The sequence below is a fragment of the Rhinatrema bivittatum genome, chromosome 19 (assembly GCF_901001135.1).
Source record: "Rhinatrema bivittatum chromosome 19, aRhiBiv1.1, whole genome shotgun sequence".
NCBI classification, from domain to species: domain Eukaryota; kingdom Metazoa; phylum Chordata; class Amphibia; order Gymnophiona; family Rhinatrematidae; genus Rhinatrema; species Rhinatrema bivittatum.
Window position 1 is genome coordinate 24167018 of NC_042633.1, and position 22480 is coordinate 24189497.

General features: G+C 49.3%; 2 protein-coding genes across 3 annotated transcripts in view; one reads left to right on the forward strand and one right to left on the reverse strand.

The window, feature by feature from the left end:
• DKKL1 (dickkopf like acrosomal protein 1) overlaps nt 1-21549 on the reverse strand; it is a 62990-nt gene extending 41441 nt beyond the window's left edge. The window contains exon 1 of the mRNA XM_029585741.1: nt 21465-21549. The gene's annotated coding sequence lies outside the window, so the exon portion shown is untranslated. The remainder of the gene's footprint in view (nt 1-21464) is intronic.
• Nucleotides 21550-21664: 115 nt separating this feature from the next.
• Nucleotides 21665-22480, forward strand: part of MYBPC2 (myosin binding protein C, fast type) — a 55294-nt gene continuing 54478 nt past the window's right edge. The window contains exon 1 of one of the 2 annotated variants that reach the window (XM_029585733.1): nt 21665-21765. In XM_029585733.1, coding sequence (XP_029441593.1) covers nt 21744-21765 — 22 coding nt within the window. In that variant the 5' untranslated portion in view covers nt 21665-21743. The remainder of the gene's footprint in view (nt 21766-22480) is intronic. The other variant, XM_029585732.1, reaches the window with a different exon arrangement.

The window sequence follows — 22480 nt, forward strand, 5'->3', positions numbered from 1 at the left end:
CAGTGGCACACTAAGTACCCAAGCAGAAAATATTTAACAAACTTCTAACAAACCACCTCTATAATCTTCCCTGGACCGAGCAGAGGAAGAGGAATAATTTGAAAATAAGCAAATAAGGAGCCTTCTCGAAAGAACCAATGAGAAACCTGTGCCGATCTTCAGAATCTTTCATAATGATTTTAGTAGCCAGATCAAGTGGACTCTCCAAATGCTTTCTCCTCCACCGGGCGGGACTCTGGACTGATCCGTGGTACTACAAGAACGAGAATTAGCAGGTAAGAACCAATTTTCCTTTCCCTGTACGTACCCGGATCAGTCCAGACTCCTGGGATGTACCAAAGCTTCCCTAACCGGGGTGGGACTGTGAGAATCCCGCTCGAAATACACTTTCACGGAAATTGCTGATGGCCAAGGCCTGGACATCCAATCGGTAATGTCTACTTCCAAGTAGCCGCCCGGCAAATTTTCTGTGGTGACACGAGCTGACATTCTGCCCAGGAGGCCGCCTGGGATTGGGTAGAGTGAGCCCTTGACCCCTCCGGGATAGGACGACCTCGACAGATGTATGCGGAACCAATAGCCTCCTTCAATCAACTCGCAATCGTGGCTTTTGATACCTTCTGACCCTTTTTTGCACCACTCCATAGCACAAAAAGGTGATCCGACAATCTGAAACTGTTCATAACCTCTAGATATCGCAACAAAGCTCTTCCTACATCCAGATGACGCAAATCTTTTGCATGAGGCGCACCAACCTCCAGATTTGGAAAAGCTGGAAGCTCCACTGACTGATTTAAGCGGAATGCCGAAACGACCTTCGGCAAAAAAAGACAGAACCGTCCGTAAAGAGACTCCGAAATCCACAAAAAAGGTTCCCTACATGACGGGGCTTGAAGCTCCAACACCCTTCTAGCTGAACAAATTGCCACCAAGAAAACCACCTTCAAAAGAGGGATCTTTTATGGTGGCCCTTTTTAGAGGCTCAAACGGCGCTGCACACATGCCCTTGAGGACCAAGTGAAGGCTCCAAGAAGGACACACCTTACGAACAGGGGGGCGCAAGTGCATTGCCCCTCTGAGGAAATGTACCACATCTGGATGCGCCGCTAGGGTTGTTCCATGAAGCTTGCCTTGCAAACAGCCCAGGGCCAACACCTGCACTCTCAAGGAACTAAAGGACAAACCTTTCGTTAGGCCTCTCTGCAAAAAAGCCAGAATCTGCATCACCGATGCTCTCCGAGGATCAACCCCTTGCTCCTTACCCCAGTACTCAAAGATCCTCCAAACCCGGACATACGCCAAGGAAGTAGAGGTCTTGTGAGCCCGCAGCAGGGTCGAAATAACTTCCTCCAGATATCCCTTCTTCCTTAACTGCTTCCTTTCAAAAGCCAAGCCGCTAGACAAAAGCGATCCGCCTGATCTGAAAATATTGGGCCCTGCTGAAGAAGGTGTGGAAGATGGCCCAGCCTCAGGGGGCCGTCCACTGCTAGATTGATCAGTAGGGGTGAGCATTCATTTGCAACGTATTGGCAATCCGCAACATATAGGGCCATATTCGTTGTATTCGTGGGGAAGCAAATTATTCGGACGTCTAAAGGAGCGAATTTAAACAAAACTCCACCCTCCTGACCTCCACAAGACTTGCCAAAAGTTCCTGGTGGTCCAGCGGGGGTCTGGGAGCGATCTGGCTCCGGCTGTCCATTGCTCCTACCATGTGACAGGGGCCGACCAATGGCACCGGTAGCCCCTGTGACACAGTAAGGACAAAGGCTATTGGCACCATTTTGAATACCGGCAGCCGACTGCGTGAGTGCAGTAGATGGCTCCCAGACCCCCGCTGGACCACCAGGGAGTTTTGGTAAGTCTTGGGCGGGGTCAGGAGGGTGGGGGGGTTGTAGTTAATTAAATTTTAGCCGGGAAACGAATAAGAATGGAATGCATGAATGGATCGGGGCTCTCCCTTGCCGAATGCAAAGTATCTGCCCCCCCCCCCCCCCCCCACGCATACGAATACTGAATGTAACGTATGCGGTCCCTCTGCACATCCCTATTGATCAGATCTGCAAACCAAGACTTCGTGGCCATGCCGGAGCTACGAGAATCACCTTTCCTATGTGGATCTCCATTCTCCATAGATTCTTGCCCACCAGAGGAAAGACGTAGATTAGAACGTCTTGTGGCCAAGGAAGCACCAGGGCACTGACCCCTTCCGCTCTGTGTTCCCATCTGTGACTGAAGAAGCACGGTGCCTTGGTGTTCTTCCAAGTTGCTATCAGATCCACATGAGGTACGCCCCATCTGTGCGATATGAGGGTCATTGCTTCTTCTGACATCTCCTACTCTTTGAGGTCCAATTGTTGTCAGCTGAGGAAATCTGCTTGCACATTGTTGGACCCTGGCCGCTATTAAAGCCAAATGCCACTCTGCCTAGGACATCAGCATCTCCGCTTCCTGAGCCACCGACTCCTTGTACCTCCCTGGCGGTTGATGTAGGCTACCATCGTCGCACTGTACGACAGGACTTTGACTGTGCGGTTGTGCAAGAGAGGAAGAAACTCCTGTAGATCCAACTGCACCACCCTCGTCTCTAGGCGATTGATGGACCAGAACTTTTTCTCTGCCAGCCATTGGCCCTGTACTGACTGGGACTGGCACACAGCCCCCCAATGAGAGAGATTGGCGTCGGTAGTTACCACCATCCACTGAGGGACCTCTAGGTCCACTCCGCAACACAAATGGTCCCAGCCAAGCCACCACGAAAGACTGGACCTGGTGAATTCTGTAAGTGGTAGAGGAAGATGAAACTGCTCTGACCTCTGATCCCACCGGGAAAGCAGTGCTCTCTGTAGAGGTCTCATATGAGCAAAACGCCCATGGGACCAGCTCCAAGATCAAGGCCATGGAACCGAGGACCTGCAAGTAATTCCATACCTGGGAACTTGGACCTCCAACAGTCTCCAGACTTGTGACTGCAACTTGCCAATCTGCTCCTCCATGAGAAAGACCTTCCCTACACAGTTATCGAATCATGTGCCTAAGAATTCCAGGACATGTGAAGGAGAAAGGCCGCTCTTGGCCAGATTCACTATCCAACCCAAGGATCTCAAGCAGCGCAAGACCACTTCCACCGCCTGTCTGAAAAGTTCCTCCAACTTCACGCGGATGAGCCGGTCATCCGGATACGGATGAGCCAGCACACCCTCCTTTCTGATTGCTGCTGCCACCACCACCATGACCTTGGTGAAAGTCCTCAGAGCCATAGCTAGACCGAACAGTAGAGTGCAAAATTGAAAATGCTTCCCGAAGATCATAAACCTGAGGTATCTCTGATGAACCTGGTGTATTCCGATGTGTAAATACGTTTCCATCAGATCCAGAGATGCCAAGGGCTCCTGGCTGCACACTGCCGCTATGACAGACCTGAGAGTCTCCATCCGGAAATGGGGATCCTTGAGAGCCACGTTTACCTTCTTCAAGTCCAGAATTGGATGAAAGGTCCCTTCCTTCTTTGGCACCACAAAATAAATGGAATATCGCTCTGTCCCCCACTCCTCCTGGGGGACGGGAACAATGGCCCCAGCATTCTCAGTCTTTGGATGGTCTGTCGAACCATAAGTTTCTTCGCTGTCGAATCACAGGGAGACACCATGAAAAGGTTTCTTAGCGGCCAAGAAAATTCCAAAGCGTAGCCTTGTCCTATCACGCTTAGAACCCACTGGTCCGATGTGATCTTGACCCACTCGTAAAAAAGTCAACTGACCTCCAATGGTTGGAACTGAGGAGTGGGTCGGCCGCCCTTCATTGTGCGGATTTAGCTCCTTCTGGCCCTTGGCTGAAGTCCTCTCTGTTTGTTCTGCATCCACGAAAGGACTGGAACCAGGACTGAGATCTCCCCGAGGTCTGTCTCTGACCCGCGCCCGGAACTCTGCTCTGACAGATACGCCTTTGACTCCAAAATCGAGAATGAACCAGCAAAAATCCTCTGGACCCTTTGGGCTCATCTTCGGGAAGCTTGTGCACCTTATTATTTCCCAGATGCTTTAGCAGCAGTTCCAAGTCTTCTGCAAAAAGGAGCTTGCCCTTAAAAGGGAGCGCCCCAAGCTGTGCCTTTGATGAAACATCCGTTGACCAGTTTCGCAATCATAAAAGTCTGCTAGTAGAGACTGCTGACACCATTGAACTCAAGAACTGCGAATAAGATCATATAAAGCATTGGCCCCATAAGCGACCACTGCCTCCAAGCATTCCGCTTGCTCAGACTCCTGGAGCGACAGATCCTTGGTACGTTGTACCTGCTGCACCCATCTCAAGCTAGCTCAGAGCATGAAACTGCTGTACACTGCCACCCTGATGCCAAGAGCAGAAACCTCAAAAAATCCTCTTAAAGTGTACTTTGAGCTTTCTGTCCTGTAAATCCTTCAGAGCTGCCGCACCAGCTACTGGAATGGTGGTCTTCTTTGTGACCGCCGACACCAAAGCGTCCACCTTGGACACCCTCAAGAGTTCCAGAGTATTCTCGGGGTAAGGGATAAAGCTTATCCGTGGCTCTACTAACCTTAAGGCCAGTCTCGGGAGTGTCCCACTCCCTGACCACCAACTGCTTGACCATCCTATGGAAAGGAAAAGCCCTAGCCGGGCCCCTCAAGCCAGCCATCACCAGATCCACCGCGTCCTGATCCGTCTCCTCCTGCGGAACCACTATCTCTAACTCCGCCAGGGCGAGCGGTATCAAAGGGCCCAGCTCCTCCCTTTGAAACAGGCGAACTACCTTAGGGTCATCCCCCTCCATGCAAAGAACATTCCCAGGCTCCACCTCCTCTGGCTCCTGCCACACTCTTGGGTGGAAGAACATCGGGGGGAGACCATCCCCCAAGGGCAAACCCTGTTCGGACTCCTCTGAGAAAAAAAACGTCCATGGTAGTCTACCCCAGTGGATCTCTCAAAGAGCAGGGGCTGTAGGACGCTCACCCTCTCTAGGACGCTCACGCTCTCCCGAAAGGGGAAAAAGGGAATTGGGATTCAGACAAAAAGCTCAGGGGCCCGACTTCTACGGTCTGGAGTACTGAGGCGCAGACATAAGGGGAAAAAAAAAAAGGACTGCGTCTACGGCCAAGTCCAAAAGCAACGCACGTCAAGCAGCACTGTCTGATACATGGGGGTAACCTGCACGGCGCGGCAGCTACCACCATGGGGAGGCTTGCTGGGCAGTCTGGATGGATCAGTTGCTGCTAAAAATTCTCTGTTACAGGTGGGGGGTTCCCTACTTTTTACCATGAAAAATGGTCAAAAATTTCACAAAACATCTCCCCCCCCCCCCCCCCCCCCCCTGTTCTGGGCTAGGCTGGAATGCAGGCCGCTGCTGACTTTGTGGGCTTCGAGCCCACAGCCTTAGTCTTAAGGAGCCAGCAACCTCCTCTTTCACCTTTTCTGGGCTCCGAGCCTTGTAAGCAAGAGACAGAGGCCCCCAGCCCGCAGCTGACAGCCACTCAACTACGCCTTTTCCAGTGAGGAGGTCAAAGCCCTGTGTACCGATTGGATCTTGTGCTTTAAACGTTTTGATAAGTTCAACTGTAAATAGCAAATCTCTGAAGCTGCGAGGCCCCGTCTCTTCCTCAGATATCACAAGGAAACCGCCATCTTAGTGTTTGCTTTGTTATTCAGAACGGATGATATAAAGAGAGCTAGAAGTGCAGACAGAGAGAGAGAGTTCTCCATGTTCATGACAGACTTCCAAATTCTAATTTTCCATGCATGGTAACAAGCTAGCAGAATAGCAACACTCAATCTGATATCGATGGGAAATTGAGATCATTTCACAGCGCTTTAGGCTCTGGTGCTGCTAACAGGATGCAGCTCATGCAGTTGTGAGCAGCCAATTACTTTGTCAGAACATAGGAATTGCCATGCAGGGTCAGAGCACAGGTCCATCGAGCCCAGCATCGATCCTGTCTCCGACAGTGGCCAGTCCAGGTCACCAGCAAGGACTCAGCCGATCCCCAATAGTTGATGTGTCTCACTCCCAGGGATAAGCGCTGGCTGTTCCATGTCTACCTGGCTAATATCTAGTCAAGGACTTTTCCTTCAGGAGCTTGTCCAAATGTTTTTTTAAATGCAGCTACACTAACATCTTTCACCACATCCTCCGCCAATGAATTCCACAGGTTAATTGTGCACTGCAAAAATACTTTCTCCAATTTGCTAGAAGGGCCAGAAAGAGCTACCACCCGAGATGTGCATCTGGGTTTCAGGCTCTATAATTGAAAGAAAACTTAAGAATTACATACAATGCAAATTGAAAAATCTTTCTCTCCCATTTTAACAGCTGTTTTCACAGGTATTTGATGACATTTTTCACACTGAAGAACAGGTTCACTAGAACTGCCGCAGGCACGTTGTTATGCACTCGAGAAGTGTGAAGGCTCGCACAATCGGTGTATGTGATCGCAGCAGGTTGCAGCTCGGCGACGTTTCATCATTTAGGACTGTCAGTATTTTACATGTAACCCCATGCCGGAGTGTGTATCCTGCATGGGTGGGGTCATAAAAGTATCCCTTCCCCCCGGGTGTGGATCCTTTGGCTTGGAGGGGAGAGTTCCTTTCAGATCCCAGTGCAAGGGTGGCTGACATTCTCTTGTTTATCCATGGGAGAGGGGTCATTTATCTTCCTCTGTGCTGTGTGCCCAAATAAAGATGCTGGATGCACTGGGTTAGTGTCCAAACAAATGTACTGTATAAGATATGGTTCCAGCACCACCCTCTTTCCCTTCTCAATCCCTTCTATCTGTGCAGGAATCTTTGTATGGGCAGGGGATCCTACCACCCTCCTAGGTTAGGTCCCCATGGGCAGGAAAACCCCTTCCACGGGTGGCCAAAACTCCTGCCCTTGCACAGAGAGTAATAGCTCTTCTTTCCCCAGGGGTTGAAGGCTCCGGTTTGGTGTCCTGTAGGATCTTTGACGTTCCTGTACTCCTGGTTAGCAGGATTTCTCTCAGTCTCTGACTCTCCTCTGGATCCCTTATGGGAGGGATCTCTGGCTGCAGGTTTTTCTTACCTGCTCCACTGCAAGCAGGGAAGGGCAGCCAAACATCTTCCTCCTGGATGGTTAAATTTAATGTCCCTTTTTTCTCAATTGAATATAACACCGGAGTTACTCCCCACAACGGGTCACCGCCTCTGGGGCAGGTCTTCCCTATTCCTAGGCATCCCCCACACAGGGTTCCTTGTGCCCTGAATCTGAGAAAGGCCCAGGTGTCCAGTGAGGCTCCTACCATGAAAAGCTCAAAATCCCAAATACAACCTGGAGGAATATCCACACCATCTAGGGAGCAGACTGGTAGGAACACCCTCCTGACCCTGGTCAGGAATCCCAGGCTCGGTTAGCTTGGTTCCTCTGACTGGGCCCAAAATGTTCAATAATGGTTAAGGTCCTTACTACCTCCTAACGCTTCAAATATTATACACGACTGCCTCCATACTCTCAGGAGAGAACTGCTATAAAGGCTCCTAAGGGGGACAGCCATTCCCAGGCCCCCTCAAAAGGAGGGAATGCAATCTGAATGGGTCCTCCCCCATCCACTAACCTATTCTACCTAATGCTTTCCAGGGTTTGCTGGTAACCAAAGAATGGCTCTCGGTTACATACATATCCACAATGCAATTCAGGGTGGGCCTCAATGCACTGTATGATACCCAACTTGATCTAATCAAGCCTGGACAGATTCTTCCGTAAATTGCAAAGAAAGAAGCTCTCTTAGTGGTAGACAAGTTTGATAAGGAACTGAGCAAATTGATTCACTTGAATATACATCCAAGAATTCATCCAATCATCTCAAACAATACAAAAAGATTCAAAATGACCTAATTACAGCTTTTGTCTAACAAAGGCTAAAACCATCAAAAGCAATCCCTAAACAGAAGGCAGATGCAGATCTTTCTCACCTCTTGACTCTCATCACACCTTCCCCCCTTCTCTTTCTGTAAGGCACTGCACCATGTGTTCTGTGATATAACTTGGTAACATACTTGCATGTCTCATCTGAAATATTCTTATTATACAGGTACCTGCTCTACTGTACCCACTGCCCTGGGAAAGTGAACTCAAGCCCTTGCATGTCATCACTAACAATAATAAGATTATATGACAACCTTCACTTTCTGAAAATTATCTCCCTACCCCCTTCAGTTTTTGCTCCACATATGGTCATACCCTAGAGCAGCCGGCAGCACGGGTGCCACTGAATGTTTCTCTCTTTCCGCTCATCCTGCTTCGTCTCCTATCCAAACTCTTTCTATTTCTGGCTGTACTTACTTGGCTTTCGTCGGGAACAGCTGTTCACCCACTGTGCCATAAATGAATAATACAAAGAAAAATAATTGGGGGGCCAGCTTTGAAGAACACATTTTTCTGTTTCTAATAAACCTGTTCCAAATCTCTGAAAATCAAGCAAACTTATCAACTCTCTATTTCCCAGAAGAAAGTTAGACACAGCCAGAAATTCTTTTGTGTGAGGAAACAATGAGAAGGGAGAAAGGAAAAAAAGCAGAAGAGAAGTGACTAAAAAACCCAATGACAATCGGAAAAAGTGATCTGTATAGGAAGGAGAGAATGTAAGCCATGAGACAGCACGAGCTGACACCGGATGTCAGCTCTGTATAGTAAACAGCACGAAAACGTGCAACTGGCAGTTCTAGGCTGTTTCAATATTTGGAGGAAAACTGAGGGGTGGGGGTGGGGCAAATGAGCAGAAATCAAAGGTCGCCATCAATAATGAAATGTCAGGGAGCCACAACCCGCTGCGATCATTTTTTACCGACTGTGCAAGCTTTAAATTTCACGAGTGCACGAAAACGTGCACTCAGCACTTCCAGTGCTACTCTAGTCCTGGCGCCATGGGAACGGGTAAATAACTTTAAAGCCCTCAGCCGTCTCTTCTCCAAGCTGCAGAGCCCTAACCTCTTTAGCCTTTCCTCATAGGGGGCCGTTCCAGTTGTTACGTTTTGCACATCTGTGTGTGTAGCCTCCCTCTGGTCCTCTGTTCTTGCCTATGGCTTTGTAATGAGATAAGACAGCTCTGTGTAGCTCAGATGTCTTTCTTATTCCCCTTTGCCTGAGGTGGGGGATGAGGCCTGTACTAACTCTGTACAGAGAGATAGGCTTCAAAAGCACTAATTCCAGCTGCTGACAGTGGTAGGAGAGATCCCAGTTTCTGGGGTCCTGGGCTACATTTCTTTACATGTTATGTGGTACTGAAATGACAGTTCCATGTAATTAATTTATTTTATGTAGTCACAGATTCTGAAATCTATCCCTGCTGTAATGATTTGTAAGCATATTCTGGGAGAAATAGGACTGAGCTGCAGCCCTGCCAGAACCCCCTGAAGCCTTCCAGGGTCCCCATGATACAGAGCCGGGACCTGGGCCTGCCCAGATCCCACCTCCACAAGGGCCGACGTGGCCTCTTGTACAGTGCCAGCTTTTCATGGGCCAGTCTCAGGCCAGGGAGGATCTCTGCAGCACCGACTGTGCTGGAGACTGGGGCAAGGGGCTGGACTCCAGGCCCTGAATGGATCGGAGACCTCAGCTGCAGGCCAGCACTGAGAGTGCTGCAGAGATGGATTATAATAGGGGATACGAGGGAAGGGAAATGCATTTACCACTGCTTTCTAGTTATTTAAAGAGAATACCAGAAAGCGCTGATAAGCAGAACCTGTTTTCCTCTCACCTTTACTTCCTTCCTTTCTATCCCAGGTAAAGCAGCCCCTGCTGATGCTGATTTTGTAATTCAAGGGAGAACTGTGCTGAAAGGTTAAAATAGATCTGAGCTGCAGGAGACTGCCCAAACCTCACCCCCACTCCTCGGGAGTGTAAGGGGAAAGGACCAGCACAAGATCCACCCCTTGCAGGCTTAATTCCCCTCCCTCCCTTCACTCTGCCTTCCTTAGGAGCATAAGAGGAGAGATAAGCAGGACATCCACCCCTTGCAGCAGTAATTAATTTCTGCACCTCTATCCCCTCACTAGGCCTTCAGCCTTTGAAACTACAAACCATAACCAATGCTGCATCGTGCGCAAATCTAAATATTAATTAGATATTTCTTCCTAAGTAAGAGCAATCAGAGAAACTATGGATTACAAGTGAAAAAGTTACAATCTGCAGGGGATGGGTCATCCACCCAGGACCATACTGAGGGTCTACAATTCCACTGTTTTTAGCTCTGCATCCACCCCCTTTGCCAGAGGTGGACAACTCTGGTCCTCAAGAGCTACAAACAGGTCTGGTTTTCAGGATATACACAATGAATAAGCACGAGACAGATTTGCATACAGTGGAGTCAGTGCATGCAAATCTAGCTTATGCATATTCATTGTGGATGTCCTAGCTGGCCTGTTTGTGGCTCTCGAGGTCAGGAATTGGCCGTCCCTGCCCTGTGCCACAGACTGTCACAGGAAGGAGGAGCGAGCAGGTCTGTTTCTCAATCTTTGGACCCGCCGAGATTTCAAAATTATATTTACATTATAAAAAAAAAAGTACATATCAGGTCAGAAATAAAATGTTCCATGCCTCACCCAGTAAAAATGTTGCTTTGTTAATATATAAGGCTTGGGAGTAACCTGCACGAGCAGCAGTTACTACCATAAGAAACTTGCTGGGCAGACTGGATTTATTTATTTTATTATACCAACATTTGATCTGAGATATCACATGGGTTTACATTCAGCTACTGTAGGTATTTCCCTATCCCCAGAGGATAGACAATCTGAGTTTGTACCTGAGGCAATGGAGGGTAAAGTGACTTGCCCAAGGTCACAAGGAGCAACAACAGGACTTGAACGCTGGTCTCCTGGTTCATAGCCCACTGCTCTAACCACTAGGCTGTTCCTCCATTTGGGGAAGGGAGAAAAGAATTTGATGAGAATGATGTTGTAACCCAGTGCATGAACTGCTGGTGGCTCAGGGCTCCGAGTGAGATCAGATTTAGAGAGCTCTGGGGTCCAGAACCAAAGTCCCCTACCATGAAGCCAAGTGGTAAAGAGGCGCTGCCTGTAATCCCACCGACAGCTACAGCACCACCGCATGAGTCAGTGCTGGGCAACGCTCAGTGGTGCCATTAGAGAGCATGCACAGCTGCCATCAAGTCATTGGCCGGCGCATTTAAAAGAGAAATTACCACTAAAGGCCAGCAGGTGGAACCACCGAGTCACATTCACAGACACTGCTCAGTACGGCCTTTCAGCGGGGTCTGCACAGGCGGTAGGCCCTGGGACCATCGCTGGTAGGACGCACAAGACAGGCTTGGCATCCTCAAAAGCCCGGGGCTGCCCGTGTGTCCCACAGCCCCCCTCACAGAGGAGATCCCAGAGGACGCTGCCGGACTATATTGTGTTAATTAACATTTCTAGACCAGCGTCCTTGTACCAAAGTACAATCTAAAGCGGCTTACAAAAAAGGCACAATAATAATAACAAACATAATTCATACATCATTAATATATATTAAGAAATTCATGCATCAGTAAATTAAAGTAATATATGTCAGTGGCTTAGGCAGAACTGATTTTTTGGGTGGGCACAAGGTTAACATGGGTGGGCTTTAGGCATGCAGGTCAGAGACCTACTAGTTGTATTCTTATTGATAAATAATGCCATATACTGCACACTACTGTGGCTTTCTAAGTAGTTTGCAACAGCCATTATGCATCATGCGTGAAACTTTAAAACATTTTACCTCAATTATTTCAAGCACTTACCAGCATTAAAAATTCCTTATTAATCTGTATTAACTTATTTTATATTTATTGCAGTTTATAAATGCACAAGTATATCATGTGAAAAGCAAAGAAAGCAAACAGCTCCAATCAATCATGTAACAAAACAAAAATGAATGTATTCTTTCATGAATCCTCTTTGCAGAAGGCCAGAAATCATCGTAACAACAATAAACTATCATTAATCATCAGAACAGGTGCAGAGCAGAGCTAGGACAATTCACATTACAACCAACATGAAAAAAAATATTCAAATTCTGATGTCACCTCAGCAAAAAAAATATCCCTCCACTGCTAAACATTTTGTGAAGTAATGAACTCCTGCAAAAAAAGAGACATCTAGAATCTTGCCATACCATACAGTCACAGCACTGACTCTCAGGACTCAAATAACAACCTTATGGAAAAGCAGCAATGCAAACACTCCACCAGGCCCTAGAACATTAATACATCACCTACTGGAGTTACAGAACAAGCTGTGCTGCCTCAGTGAAACTACATGCCAGCAGAAATACTGCACTTCAGTCTCACACACACACACACACACACACACACACAGGCAAAACAGAGACCGACCATTACCTAATATAGAAATAAGGGACTACAAATTAGAAACAGTAACATGCAGATAAAACCAAAATAGAAAGCCTAAGAAACCAGATTCTGAACAGTGGAATATTGAGCAAAATACAAAAATATAAGAAATGCTCATTCCCAAAGACGGCAGATTCCAATTGCTAAAATTTCAAAATATTTTTTACCTTTCTTGTCCGATCTTTGTATTTTTCTAACCAGTTGGTCCCAGTCTCTTTTTTTTCCTATTTTTCTCTTGTCGCTCATTTCCTAATTCCTTTTCAGTGTCTCTCTTCTCCTACTGTCTTCTTCCCTTCCTTCCTCACACACACGCACTTTCTCTCACAGACTCCCTCACATACACAAGCTCTCACTCTCATATGCTCGCCTCCCACACAAGCTCACATTCTCTACACACACACAAACCAGCTCTCACTCCCCCTCCTCCCAGGCTCCCATTCTTATGCACACACTCAGGCTCCCATTCTAACCCACATCCACACATTCAAGCTCCCATTCTCACCCAAACACACACAGGGCCTTTTCAATAGGTACAACCAGAGTCCTACTCCCGCTGCCACAGGGATGGGATCCCGCGGTGGCATTGCAGCTCCGGCCCTCCTCTTCGCTGTCGCGGGGATGGGATCCCGCGACGGCATTGCTCCAACAGGCCTCTTCTGGTTGGTTGGGTCTGAGCCCAAAGTGGGTAGGCCATGATCCACCCAAGCCCATCCGTCCACCCAAGCCCATCCATTATACTATATAATATATGTGTGTGGCTCTTGCTGAAGATAAATGTAATTTGCTATTTCTCAGTTCGCCACAAGGTGGCAGCATGATCTGTGATGCAGTGCAGCCACCTGGTGTCCTTTGGTGGTACTACAAATAGTGGGGCGCTATAGATAGAAAAAGAACAGTTGTTAATCTGATAGAGATTAAGTAGCACACATTCTCTTGTATAGGTCCAGTTTTATGGAACACTTTACTTTTAGATTTTAGGCTAACAGAGGATTATACTGCACTCAAAAATTATGTAAAGCATTTCCTAGATATAATTTATATCTTTGATTGTGGCTGTCCATTCTCTATGTTATTTTCTATTTATGTTTAATTCTCACCACCTTGTAGTCTCATCAGAAGAGGTGATTTATAAATATTGCACTAAATACATTAATGAGAGCCACACAGGCAGCAGCCCCCTGGGTCTCCTGTAAGGAGAGGGCTATAGGACACATGGGAAGCCTTCGACCTTCAGGGTCCCAGGGCTGCTTTTGAGTGGGCCCTGCCCAAAATAAATGCAATTTTGCTTTTTCACAAATTGCCACAAGATGGCAGCACTAAGAACATAAGAAATTGCCATGCTGGGTCAGACCAAGGGTCCATCAAGCCCAGCATCCTGTTTCCAACAGAGGCCAATTCAGGCCACAAGAACCTGGCAAGTTCCCAAACACTAAGAAGATCCCATGCTACTGATGCAATTAATAGCAGTGGCTATTCTCTAAGTAAACTTGATTAATAGCAGTTAATGGACTTCTCCTCCAAGAACTTATCCAAACCTTTTTTGAACCCAGCTACACTAACTGCACTAACCACATCCTCTGGCAACAAATTCCAGAGTTTGTGCGTTGAGTGAAAAATAATTTTCTCCGATTAGTCTTAAATGTGCCACATGCTAACTTCATGGAATGCCCCCTAGTCCTTCTGTTATCCGAAAGTGTAAATAACCAATTCACATTTATCCATTCTAGACCTCTCATGATCTTCATTTTTTTGAAGGGGTTAATAAACATGTGGTTAAAGGTGAACCGGTAGATGTAGTGTATTTGAATTTTCAGAAGGCGTTTGACAAAGTCCCTCATGAGAGGCTTCTACGAAAACTAAAAAGTCATGGGATAGGAGGCGATGTCCTTTCGTGGATTACAAACTGGTTAAAAGACAGGAAACAGAGAGTAGGATTAAATGGTCAATTTTCTCAGTGGAAAAGGGTAAATAGCGGAGTGCCTCAGGGATCTGTACTTGGATCGGTGCTTTTCAATATATATATATAAATGATCTGGAAAGGAATACAACGAGTGAGGTTATCAAATTTGCAGATGATACAAAATTATTCAGAGTAGTTAAATCACAAGCAGACTGTGATACATTACAGGAGGACCTTACAAGACTGGAAGATTGGGCATCCAAATGGCAGATGAAATTTAATGTGGACAAGTGCAAGGTGTTGCATATAGGGAAAAATAACCCTTGCTGTAGTTACATGATGTTAGGTTCCATATTAGGAGCTACCACCCAGGAAAAAGATCTAGGCATCATAGTGGATAATACTTTAAAATTGTCGGCTCAGTGTGCTGCAGCAGTCAAAAAAGCAAACAGAATGTTAGGAATTATTAGGAAGGGAATGGTTAATTGAATGGAAAATGTCATAATGCCTCTGTATTGCTCCATGGTGAGACCGCACCTTGAATACTGTGTACAATTCTGGTCGCTGCATCTCAAAAAAGATATAGTTGCACTGGAGAAGGTACAGAGAAGGGCAACCAAAATGATAAAGGGGATGGAACAGCTCCCCTATGGAGGAAAGGCTGAAGAGGTTAGGACTGTTCAGCTTGGAGAAGAGACTGCTGAGGGGGGATATGATAGAGGTCTTTAAGATCATGAGATGGCTTGAACGAATAGATGTGACTCGGTTATTTACACTTTCGAATAATAGAAGGACTAGGGGGCATTCCATGAAGTTAGCAAGTAGCACATTTAAGACTAATCGGAGAAAATTCTTTTTCACTCAGCGCACAATAAAGCTCTGGAATTTGTTGCCAGAGGATGTGGTTAGTGCAGTTAGTGTAGCTGGGTTCAAAAAAGGTTTGGATAAGTTCTTGGAGGAGAAGTCCATTAATGGCTATTAATCAAGTTTACTTAGGGGGTCATTTTCGCATGTAAATGTGACATACTATCGTAGCAATTTTCAAAAGCTATTTACTCGAGTAAAGTGCACTTACTTGAGTAAATCCTATGGACAATTCAATGACATATATTGTAGCAATTTTGAAAAGCCCACTTACTTGAGTAAAGTGTATTTACTCGAGCAAAAACCAGTTTTGCTTGAGTAAATGCTTTTTAAAATCAGGCCCACAGGGAATAGCCACTGCTATTAATTGCATCAGTAGCATGGGATCTTCTTAGTGTTTGGGTAATTGCCAGGTTCTTGTGGCCTGGTTTTGGCCTCTGTTGGAAACAGGATGCTGGGCTTGATGGACTCTTGGTCTGACCCAGCATGGCAATTTCTTAAGTTCTTAAGTTCTTAATCTTAAAGACCTCTATCATATCCCCCCTCAGCCGTCTCTTCTCCAAGCTGAACAGCCCTAACCTCTTCAGCCTTTCCTCATAGGGGAGCTGTTCCATTCCCCTTTATCATTTTGGTCACCCTTCTCTGTACCTTCTCCATCGCAACTATATCTTTTTTGAGATGCGGCGATCAGAATTGTACACAGTATTCAAGGTGGAGCGATACAGAGGCATTATGACATTTTCCGTTTTATTAACCATTCCCTTCCTAATAATTCCTAATATTCTGTTTGCTTTTTTGACTGCCGCAGCACAGTGAACCGATGATTTTAAAGTATTGAGCTGACGATTTTAAACTGAGTATTGTTTGTGATATGTGTCTCAGTGGTACCATCAGGTGGCCTTTAGTTGTACTACAAATAGAGGAGTGATAGTAATATAGAAATACATTACTTCACTAGTTGTAATACCACTAAAGACCACAGGGTGGCACCACTGCATCATGCTGTCACCCTGTGGTGGTTGGTGAAACAGCAATTGAGTTTGCAGGGGCCATATAGCCCCTGGGATCCTGCTGGGTGGTGGTCTACAGGTCCCCGAGGAAGCCTCGGTTCCTGGGACCCCTTTATGGAGAGGGCTGTAGGGCCATGGGAGCCACGAGGATGCATGTGCATTCTATAACTACCCCTCTGCCTGCAGGGGTGCCGTGACTGAGGCTGCTTGTGTGCCCCAGGCTGCCTCCCTTTCCTGTCTGCCCTCACTGGATGCCTTTGCTCCCTGCTGGCAGATGTGAGAATCTGTAAATTATGACAGCAGGTGGCTGCTGGCCAGTCTAAATATACAACTTGGGATATCTTAGCAGCAGCTTAAGCTCTTTGCAGGGCCACTGTCTCCTGTGTGCCATCTTGTGAAATGTCTGCCTGACCCTCAGAAGAAAAGGAGGCGCTGGAGCTTCCTGCATGAGGTGGCTTCACACCTGAAGTGAATGCAGTGACTGCTCCATGAATGCTGCCCCCATGCAAGGGGCCCGGTGAAAGGGAGACACCAGGGTTTCTAATTGTGGGTGCACATGCGCAGGCTTTGTGGACCCAGGTGTGCATCTGTGAGTCTCTGCTCTATGACTCCCTGTGGGGGCTTCCTGTGTGTGTGACTCTGCTCTGTGACTCCCTGTGAGGGCTGCCTGTGTGAGTCTCTGCTCTATGACTTCCTGTGAGGGCTGCCTGTGTGTATATTTATGTGCTCTATGACTCCCTGTGGGGGCTGCCTGTGTGTGAGTCTCTGCTCTATGATTCCCTGTGGGGGCTGCCTGTGTGTGAGTCTCTGCTCTATGACTCCCTGTGGGGGCTGCCTGTGTGTGAGTCTCTGCTCTATGATTCCCTGTGGGGGCTGCCTGTGTGTGTGACTCTGCTCTGTGACTTCCTGTGAGGGCTGCCTGTGTGAGTCTCTGCTCTATGACTTCCTGTGGGGGCTGCCTGTGTGTTTGGCTCTACTCTATGACTCCCTGTGAGGGCTTCCTGTGTGTGAGTCTCTGCTCTATGACTCCCTGTGGGGGCTGCCTGTGTGTATATTTATGTGCTCTATGACTCCCTGTGGGGGCTGCCTGTGTGTGAGTCTCTGCTCTATGACTCCCTGTGGGGGCTGCCTGTGTGTTTGGCTCTACTCTATGACTCCCTGTGAGGGCTTCCTGTGTGTGAGTCTCTGCTCTATGACGCCCTGTGGGGGATGCCCATCTCTCTGTGTCTTAGGGCTGCTGCAAGAGTATTAAGCACCCTATGCAATCCTTCAGTTATGTGTCACCCCCGTCCACCCTCCCCATCAGCTTACCTAGTGGTGGCAGTGGCTCCAGCATAGCACTCCCTGCCTCTGACTCAGCACCCCCTCAATCCCCTCCCTCACCCTCTGCCCAGCATCCCCCCATCCCCTGGCCATAGTGCCCAGCATCTCACCTTCCCTGTCCCCCCAAAGCATTCTCCCTCTTCCCTCAAATTCATGCCCAATATACCAGCATCATCCCAGTATCCTTGCATCGCCCAATCTCTGCCCTCTTTCCACAGTGTCAGAATCTTCTCTCTTTCCACTATATCCTCATCTGCCTAGCATCCCCACTCTCTCCATTGCCACCTAGGACCCTCTTACCTTGATTTCTAAGATTTAATGCTAGAAAATGCAAAGTAATGCATTTAAGATTCAAAAACCCAAGGCAAATGTACAGTATTGGAGGGGAAATTCTTCGAAGCACAAAAGAAGAGCACCTGTGTGGGCTTCCTGTGTGTGTCTCAGCTCTATGACTCCCTGTGGGGGATACCTGTGTGTGTCTCAGCTCTATGACTCCCTGTGGGGACTGCCTGTGTGTGTCTGTCTCAGCTCTATGACTCCCTGTGGGGGATACCTGTGTGTGTCTCAGCTCTATGACGCCCTGTGGGGACTGCCTGTGTGTGTATGTCTCAGCTCTATGACTCCCTGTGGGGGATACCTGTGTGTGTCTCAGCTCTATGACTCCCTGTGGGGACTGCCTGTGTGTGTATGTCTCAGCTCTATGACGCCCTGTGGGGGCTGCCTGTGTGTGTTTGTCTCTGCTCTATGACTCCCTGTGGGGGCTGCCTGCATGTGTATGTCTCAGCTCTATGACTCCCTGTGGGGACTGCCTGTGTGTGTATGTCTCAGCTCTATGACTCCCTGTGGGGACTGCCTGTGTGTGTATGTCTCAGCTCTATGACTCCCTGTGGGGACTGCCTGTGTGTGTGTGTGTCTCAGCTCTATGACTCCCTGTGGGGGATACCTGTGTGTGTCTCAGCTCTATGACTCCCTGTGGGGACTGCCTGTGTGTGTATGTCTCAGCTCTATGACTCCCTGTGGGGGATACCTGTGTGTGTCTCAGCTCTATGACGCCCTGTGGGGGCTGCCTGTGTGTGTATGTCTCAGCTCTATGACTCCCTGTGGGGACTGCCTGTGTGTGTATGTCTCAGCTCTATGACTCCCTGTGGGGGATACCTGTGTGTGTCTCAGCTCTATGACGCCCTGTGGGGGCTGCCTGTGTGTGTATGTCAGCTCTATGACTCCCTGTGGGGACTGCCTGTGTGTGTCTGTCTCAGCTCTATGACTCCTTGTGGAGGATACCTGTGTGTGTCTCAGCTCTATGTCTCCCTGTAGAGGATACCTGTGTGTGTATGTCTCAGCTCTATGACTCCCTGTGGGGACTGCCTGTGTGTGTATGTCTCAGCTCTATGACTCCCTGTGGGGACTGCCTGTGTGTGTATGTCTCAGCTCTTTGACTCACTGTGGGGGATACCTGTGTGTGTCTCAGCTCTATGACTCCCTGTGGGGGATACCTGTGTGTGTCTCAGCTCTATGACGCCCTGTGGGGGCTGCCTGTGTGTGTATGTCTCAGCTCTATGATGCCCTGTGGGGGCTGCCTGTGTGTGTGTCTCAGCTCTATGACTCCCTGTGGGGACTGCCTGTGTGTGTGTGTCTCAGCTCTATGACTCCCTGTGGGGACTGCCTGTGTGTGTGTGTCTCAGCTCTATGACTCCGTGTGGGGACTGCCTGTGTGTGTATGTCTCAGCTCTATGACGCCCTGTGGGGGCTGCCTGTGTGTGTGTGTCTCAGCTCTATGACGCCCTGTGGGGGCTGCCTGTGTGTGTATGTCTCAGCTCTATGACGCCCTGTGGGGGCTGCCTGTGTGTGTGTGTCTCAGCTCTATGACTCCCTGTGGGGACTGCCTGTGTGTGTGTGTCTCAGCTCTATGACTCCCTGTGGGGACTGCCTGTGTGTGTGTGTCTCTGCTCTATGACTCTCTGTGGGGGATACCTGTGTGTGTCTCAGCTCTATGACTCCCTGTGGGGGCTGCCTGTGTGTGTGTGTCTCTGCTCTATGACTCTCTGTGGGGGATACCTGTGTGTGTGTCTCAGCTCTTTGACTCACTGTGGGGGATACCTGTGTGTGTCTCAGCTCTATGACTCCCTGTGGGGGCTGCCTGTGTGTGTGTCTCTGCTCTGTGACTCTCTGTGGGGGCTGCCTGTGTGTATATTTATGTGCTCTATGACTCCCTGTGGGGACTGCCTGTGTGTGTGTGTGTCTGCTCTATGACTCTCTGTGGGGGATACCTGTGTGTGTCTCAGCTCTATGACTCCCTGTGGGGGCTGCCTGTGTGTGTGTGTCTCAGCTCTATGACTCCCTGTGGGGGATACCTGTGTGTGTCTCAGCTCTATGACTCCCTGTGGGGGCTGCCTGTGTGTATGTCTCAGCTCTATGACGCCCTGTGGGGACTGCCTGTGTGTGTGTGTCTCAGCTCTATGACTCCCTGTGGGGGATACCTGTGTGTGTCTCAGCTCTATGACGCCCTGTGGGGGCTGCCTGTGTGTGTATGTCTCAGCTCTATGACTTCCTGTGGGGACTGCCTGTGTGTGTATGTCTCAGCTCTATGACTCCCTGTGGGGACTGCCTGTGTGTGTATGTCTCAGCTCTTTGACTCACTGTGGGGGATACCTGTGTCTGTCTCAGCTCTATGACGCCCTGTGGGGGCTGCCTGTGTGTGTGTGTCTCAGCTCTATGACGCCCTGTGGGGGCTGCCTGTGTGTGTGTCTCAGCTCTATGACGCCCTGTGGGGGCTGCCTGTGTGTGTCTCAGCTCTATGACTCCCTTTGGGACTGCCTGTGTGTGTCTCTGCTCTATAACTCCCTGTGGGGGATACCTGTGTGTATGTCTCAGCTCTATGACTCCCTGTGGGGGCTGCCTGTGTGTGTCTCAGCTCTATGACTCCCTGTGGGGACTGCCTGTGTGTGTGTGTCTCAGCTCTATGACGCCCTGTGGGGGCTGCCTGTGTGTGTCTCAGCTCTATGACTCCCTTTGGGACTGCCTGTGTGTGTCTCTGCTCTATAACTCCCTGTGGGGAATACCTGTGTGTATGTCTCAGCTCTATGACTCCCTGTGGGGGCTGCCTGTGTGTGTCTCAGCTCTGTGACTCCCTGTGGGGGATACCTGTGTGTATGTCTCAGTTCTATGATGCCCTGTAGGGGCTGCCTGTGTGTGAATATCTCAGCTCTATGACGCCCTGTGGGGGCTGCCTGTGTGCGTATGTTTCTGCACTGTGAGAACTCACACTTACTGATAGATGACTTTCTTTGTGCACTCAATTACTGTAGAATGACAATGGATTTGTAAGCTTGGGATGTGTTCTCTTGTGCAATTTGGGAAGAAAACGTCCTGTTGGCGGATTTTATCAAGGGCCCTCAGCTCAGAACTGGGGGGAGTGGTGTGGGGTCGATGGCCTGATGCAGCCGAAAGGGTGCAGCTTTCTCTGCTTTTCTGGTTTTGTCCTCCTGCCCCTTTCATTTAAGTGATCTCAGCCACATTATTTCAATGTTGTCTGGCTCAGGTGACCCTGGGCCCTGCTGGAAATCTGCTCTTAGCCCGTCGAAAGGGCCTCAGAGAGCCCACAGAGGGCACCACAACAGCTTGAGGAGTCCCTCTCCTGCCAGACGTCTCCGAGTCCCTGCGTCCCATATGTGGTAGCCCCAGGGCTTGCAGGCTGGAGCAGGCCCTGACTGATCCCACCACTTCTACATCAGACCCAGCATGGCAGCTCCCGTGTGCCAGGCGCTCGCTCTTGTACAGTGCGAGACATCACTTTTACCCTCCCCCCCCCCCCCAGGGGGCAGATACGCCACTGACCGGGGAGTCCCTCCCCCTCGCCACCCTAACGTCAGACAGCTGCAGACTTCCCTACAAAAGAGAAGATGCACAAACTCCACAGCCCAAACTCCACAGCCCTGGCAATGCCTGGGCAGGTGTCACAGCCATGCACAGGGTCGGGGGAGGAATGAGGCTGCCAGTCATGCCCCTTACCTCTGCCCTGGTGGGGAAGCAGCTGCAGCCTGCACCCTGCCGCATATTCCTGGGAGCCCCTCTCCCACGCCTCGCTCCTGCTAAAATTAAGGCCAAGACACTGTCCCCCCTCCCACCCCCACGATTTAAGGAAGGTTATGGCAGAGCTCAGGAATTTGGCAGGGGGCCCGGGGTCAGGTGACTCTCTGGGGAGCTTGACGGGTCTTTAAAGAGTCCCAGCCAGGCCTGAAGAAGGGACAGCGTGCCAGCACTCACGGAGAGAGGGCGACGCAGCCAGCTATGCCCGTGCCCACCAAACCAGGTAAGGTCTCATCTCGGCGCAGACAGGGACAAAGGGGCTGCAAAAGCAGGGACCCTCTGCACCTGTCACCGGGGGCGTCCACTTACCGTGTGCGCTCGGGTGCATGTGCTTGCATTGGAAAACATTGAACACAGGACGAGAGTGCACCTCGCCCCCCAGGATATCCTGCAGCCTGGAGACCTGTGACATTCCCCCAGGGGACCTCTGAGCTGTGCCGTCCCCAGAGGCATCCTGAGCCCTCAGACCCCATGCCGGGGACCGTGGCAGAATGCAGAGCGCTCAGAGGCTCAAAATGCCAGAGATCACAGCATAACTCAGAGCGTGCCGAGGCTCAAAATGCCAGAGACCGCGGCCCAAGGCAGAGAGCACAGGGGCTGAAAATGCCAGAGACCGCGGCACAAGGCAGAGAGCGCAGGGGTTGAAAATGCCAGAGACCGCGGCACAAGGCAGAGAGCGCAGGGGTTGAAAATGCCATAGACCGCGGCACAAGGCAAGAGCGCAGGGGCTGAAAATGGCAGAGAGCGCAGGGGCTGAAAATGCCAGAGACTGTGGCACAAAACAGAGAGTGCTAAGGCTGAAAATACAGGACACTGCAGCACAATGCAGGCAGCATAGGGGTGAAAATACCAGAAACTGCAGCACAACACTGAGACCATAGTACAATGCAAAAAGCACAGGGGCTGAAAGCACCAGAGACTGCAGCACAATGGAGAGA